We start from the raw sequence: 5,681 nt of genomic DNA, 5'->3' as shown, positions 1-5,681 counted from the left end.
CCTCCAAAATATTACCTCCGTCGCCGGCCACCACCTCCATCGCCGGCCACAACCTCTCTTTCCCAAGAGAGAGGGAGAGGGAAATTGCAAAAAAAAAAAGTGTATGTTGCTGCTTTGTCCGGCAAGAGAAGGAGAGGAGAGGGCAGGAGAGGGAGAGGGAAAATTGGAAAAAAAAAAAAGTTTGGCTTGCTGCTTCATCTGCCTGCAGGTGAAGCAGCGGCGGACGAGGGAGGGGGAGGGGGAAGGGCAGAGGGGAGGAGAGGGGAAGAGGGAGAGGGAGAAGAGGGGTGGCGGGGAAGGGAGAGGGGGAGAGAAAAAATGCAAAAAAAAAAAGAAAAAAGAAAGAAAGTTGCTGCTTCATTGGTAGTTTTAGGAGAGGGAAGGGGGAAGGGAGAAGAAGCAGGAAGGAAGGAAGGAAAAGAAATAAAAAAAAGAAAATAGAAAAAGAAAGAAAGAAAATGAAAAGGAAAAAAAGTTTTTTTTATCTTACAAAAGTTTTTCTACAACTTCTACCGTGATCTAAAGTAAAGTTTTGTACAAACACTCAAAAAACCCACCTTCCAAACGGGCCCGAAATTGTTGCTAGTTTCAAAAAATATTCTAGTTAGCTAGATTTTGGCTAGAATGACTAAATGGACTAACACATGGGAAATAAATCAAAGAAAAAAAATGGGGAATATATTGGCTAATTAACTAAAAGAGTTTTTTTTTTTTTTGATAATGCTAATTTACTAAAAGAGTTGAACTAAAGAAGCAAATTTCCCTTTATTTTACATTGTTTTGAGAAAATTCTAACCGTTTATTGATAAGCTTCTTTTCCTTCAAAACAACAAATCCGTAACCTCCTTGATTTAATTTTTATTGTTATCCGAATCACCTGATCCATTAACCTGACATATCACTCAATCTTTGTCTGAAAATCTAATCTTTACCACAGTCTCAATCACCTGATTCATTTTTCTAACATATTTCTTAATCTTGATTTCAGCCGAATCCATTGTCTTTTGCTTTCATTTTTATGAAAACTCTAAAGATTTCCTCATCTGTTTCTTTCCTTTTCTTCAACTATTTGGATATATCTTCTAAATTGGGTAAAAGGTCCAATATGAAATTCATCTGAATGTTCATCTTTAGATTTAAAAATTAATGGATAAATCGTAGCTATGCAAATTGTCTGAGAATCCAGAATTTTGCAACAAGAAACCCTTTTTTTGATTAAATCAAGGAAAGGGTTATGATGAGTTCAAGTTCGTTTAAAGAAATTCGAGCAATGGCCTATCCAAGAACTCTTGTATCAATTGTAGCTTCAGCCGGCGGCTTAGCTGTTTTCTTGCTTATTGCTTCATCCCTTTTAATCTCAGGGCCAATTGGGTCCACTTTTAGCAGCTATTTCTATGGTGTGGTGGATCATACAGAAAAAGATGATCTTTTGTCTAGTGGAGATGGCAGTGGAAATAGAGATGCTTTTGAAGCCTTTCGTAGTAATTTAACGATAAGGAATAACTCGGATTCTGGAGATGCTGTAGTGGAAAGTCAAGTTGGTGAAATGAAGCCTGGGGATTCAAGAAATATGAGAGGTCAAGAGAAAGTTGTTAATGTTACTAATAATGCTGAAAAGGTGAGCACCAATGTGCAGAAAAACAACACTAACGGGGCTAATTTAACTGATTCAGGTACAATTTTTAGTTTTATTTTTCTGCTTTAGTTGTTAGTAAATCCCTTTGTTTTCGTGATTCCTATACTGCTGGGGAACAAAATATCACGCTTTCGTGTAGATTAGATTGTGAATTGGCCTTGCTTTTTCATCTGCAAATCCAGGACTGTCTTGACTTCTGGTTCTATTACAGCATCAGTTAAGGGACATTAAATTTGCATTTCCTGCTGTGTGAACTATTAGAGTCAACTGCGCATGAGGGTTAGATCGATGGTAGGACTCAGAATATGTTAAGAAAGGCCCAGGGCACATCGTGTAATTGATGAATTGAGTTATTGTAAAATGGTGAAATTGTTGTTACATCTGAGATAAAACAGTTATGGTTATTGGCCTAAATTATACAGCTATAACAGGTTGAAAGCACCTTTTGGTTGCAAAATGAGCAGAAATTTGTTAGTATTGCTGTTGAGAGGTCATCTGGTGCAAACAGCTGCTTATAAATGGTTGGAATACCTCCTGTTTTTACCTTGGGTTACCTTGTTGTGCAAAGATTTATGCCATGGTGTTCCTCAACTACTTGTATTCTACCTTTTATAGTCTTGTGGTAAACCAAATACATATCAAGGATAGAGTATATGGTATTTTTACTATATTTTGTTAGCTCAAACTTGATGAAACTTTGTGCCACAGTTAACACAGATTGTGATCTCTATGCTGGAAAATGGGTCTATGATTCAGCTGGACCATTGTATACAAATAGCTCTTGCCCTGTCCTGACACAGATGCAGAATTGTCAAGGAAATGGAAGGCCTGATAAAGAGTATGAGAACTGGCGATGGAAACCTGCTCAATGCAACCTCCCTCAATTTGATGCAATGAAGTTTTTGGAATTGATGAGTGGAAAGACATTAGCTTTTGTTGGTGATTCTGTGGCTCGCAATCAAATGGAATCCCTTTTGTGTATTCTCTGGCAGGTAAATACCGCAGCTTTCTTTTGAAGAACTAGCAGTATATTCTCTTGTTCAGAACAGTGAGAGGATTCTAATAACTTTTATTTTTCAAACAAAAATACGATGATTTTATTATTTCAGTTTACATAATTTCTTTTGCGTAAATTTATATATCTTTCTTGATTATGAAAGCTTTCTTTTATGTGTTTTGTACTTTTACAGAATCCTGCACTTTTGTGTCTTTCCTCCACAATTTCTGCTGAAAACTTATCATATTTTGGAAATACCCTTACCTGTGATTAGTGATTCAGGATATGTTGCTGCATAGCGCTTGTTATGTTTCTTGCTTTCTTTTGTTTTACCATAAAACTTGTCGAGAAGTTTTGTACTAATTCTGGTTGATTGGTTACAGCACATAATTTGTTATGAATTCCTATAATAGATTCTATTGACAAAAGAAGGGTTGTCATTTGTGATTAAATGAAACTTTACGGGAAATGTAACTCTTAATGAAAATACATGCATGGCTGTAAAGCTTAATATTAAGTTTCAATGCACGTGTATTCCTTTTATGTTTAGTTACTAATACAAGATGGGTAGAATTACTCCCGGTGCTATCAATGTACAATCTAATTCAAATGATTCTGCACGATATAGAAAAATAACTTTACATTACAAAATCTGTGAAAAGTGCAGGAGTTATGTTGACACCATAAGATAGTGTATATATCTATCACAGAAAATTTGAGAAGGGAAAGGAAGATCGTAGATTATTTCACACGTTTGCTATAGAGTTAATACCATCTATGCTGTTCAAAAAATGCTGGCACCCTTTTTCTACTTTCATAAATGATGTCTTTTTTACTACTGTTTTTGAGCTACAAAGCAAGCATTTAACTTGTGTGGAACTGTCCATGTGATGCCATATGTACTGGTAGGTGTGGTCGTAATTTTTGCTATTTAGACAGCAGTGAACTAGTTCTGTTGACAGAACAATTATTCACACTAAATAGGTGCAAGCCCTTGGTAGAGATGTGCCGCAGTTTTGGGTATTGCTTCAAAGTAGATTATAAGCAAGAGTCGTTATGTCTATTTTTCTTGGATGTATAATGTCATGTGCTGCAGCCTATTTATTTCTTTGTAATTTGGGATACTTATCAGGTTGAAGTCCCCAAAAACCGTGGGAATAAGAAAATGCAACGTTATTATTTCAGATCAACATCCACAATGATTGTCCGAATATGGTCTTCCTGGCTTGTGCACCAAACACCTGAGCCATTTGATTTTGCTCCCACTGGTGTCGATAAGCTCCACCTTGACTTACCAGATGAACGATTTATGGAATTTGTTCCAAACTTTGATGTAATTGTTCTTTCTTCTGGGCATTGGTTTGCCAAGAAGTCTGTCTATATCTTGAACAACGAGATTGTTGGTGGACAATTGTGGTGGCCAGACAAGTCTAGACAAATGAAGGTCAACAATGTTGATGCTTTTGGAATCTCTGTTGAGACTATCCTAACTGCAATGCTTAAGCATCCAAATTATACTGGTTTAACAATCTTGCGTTCCTTTTCACCTGATCATTATGAAGGTGGAGCCTGGAATACTGGAGGCTCATGCACAGGGAAGGAAAAACCAGCTGTGGACAAAGATTTAGTAGAAAATGGCTTTACCAATATAATGCATGAGAAACAGGTGGCAGGATTTAACAAGGCAATCAAAAAGCAGACAAACAAATCAAAAGCAATATTGATGGACATTACGAAAGCCTTTAGCTACCGTCATGATGGGCATCCAGGTCCTTATCGGAGCCCTGACCCAAATAAAATCACAAAACGAGGACCAGATGGCAGGCCTCCACCACAGGATTGCTTGCATTGGTGCATGCCTGGCCCAGTTGACACATGGAATGAACTGGTATTTGAAATCATAAGAAGAGAATTTGTGGCCAAAAAAAGTAATCCTTCATGATAAATTTCTCATATTTCTTTTAGGAGCATGCCATTGCTTGCTAACAGAGATTGTACTTTCTTATGAAAAAATTTGTAGGTCATGTTGGGTATCAGAGCTTTGTAGGCTTCATTCCAGATTTTGATTTTTCATTGATCTTATTGTAATAGGCACTAGTTAGAAGATTATGAACTGTCTTTTTGTTATAGGAAAATGCTGCTGTCATAGACACCTATTTTCATAAATTATTACTTTTCTGTAAGTGCAACTATGATTAATACGTCTTAAAAGCATCTTCTTTATAAAGTTTACTGACTTTGCCATCTGAAAGGAACTTGTGAGTAAAATACTTCATTTACAAAGGATTCCTTTTTTGTTATTGCTGTTCCCTTTTTCCTTTTTTCTTTTTTTTTAAATAATTAGTCATGTATTTCTTTGGGGCAAGGGGTTGGCTGTTGGCCTGAAGGAGGGGCTTCTCAGTGCCCATAGAGTTTCCATGGCTCATAATTGAGAAATTACATCTTTTCAAGTTATGAAGTGGTAAATGTTATAAGCACTCAAGTATTGTGTAAATCAGTTGATTCTTTAATTGCTTCGCATCCTAAAAACAAAAAGAATAATGTTTGACTTTCTATATTTATCCATCTTTAAATATGGATATGTAGAGATGTTCGTAATTGCACAACTATGATTGCAATCCATTTTAGATAGATAGAAGTACAGCATCCAAATACCGGTAAGTTGTCTCGTGCATAAGTTCTCTGTGCTTTCCTTGCTGTGCTAACACATCCATGCAGGTAATTTGTGTGTAAAGTACTTGTATATTCTTACAATGATGATTCAAAAGCTCATGTATTAGTTCTTCCCTGGGCTTTGTTCTCAGTGGATGAGATCTGCTGAATGAAGATGAGACTGCAACGTGGCAGCACCATTGCCTTTAAGAGCAGGCTAGGTAGAATTGATGCAATTTTTTGGTAGCTAATTCATTACATCTATGCATGTTTTGGATGTTTTCTCAACTAGAGATGAGATGCTTATTGCAATTATGCTGATGATTGAGGTTCTACTCTGACTGTGCTTTTCATTTTTGCATTGTTTGTTTGTTATGTATACCTGATTTAGTTAAT

At 36.4% G+C, this 5,681-nt stretch overlaps 1 protein-coding gene across 1 annotated transcript; it reads left to right on the top strand.

The window, feature by feature from the left end:
* Window positions 1-747: 747 nt before the first annotated feature.
* LOC113710471 (protein YLS7) lies at window positions 748-4,768 on the top strand. The gene is made up of 3 exons (XM_027233501.2): window positions 748-1,673; window positions 2,345-2,628; window positions 3,766-4,768. Exons 1-3 carry the CDS (start codon window positions 1,235-1,237, stop codon window positions 4,573-4,575), a joined length of 1,533 nt encoding a protein of 510 aa, XP_027089302.1. The 5' UTR covers window positions 748-1,234; the 3' UTR covers window positions 4,576-4,768.
* Window positions 4,769-5,681: the final 913 nt, after the last annotated feature.

The sequence above is a fragment of the Coffea arabica genome, chromosome 9e, assembly GCF_036785885.1.
Source record: "Coffea arabica cultivar ET-39 chromosome 9e, Coffea Arabica ET-39 HiFi, whole genome shotgun sequence".
NCBI classification, from domain to species: Eukaryota; Viridiplantae; Streptophyta; class Magnoliopsida; order Gentianales; family Rubiaceae; genus Coffea; species Coffea arabica.
Note: the sequence above shows the minus strand (reverse complement) of the source record. Positions and strands in the feature narration are given on the sequence as shown.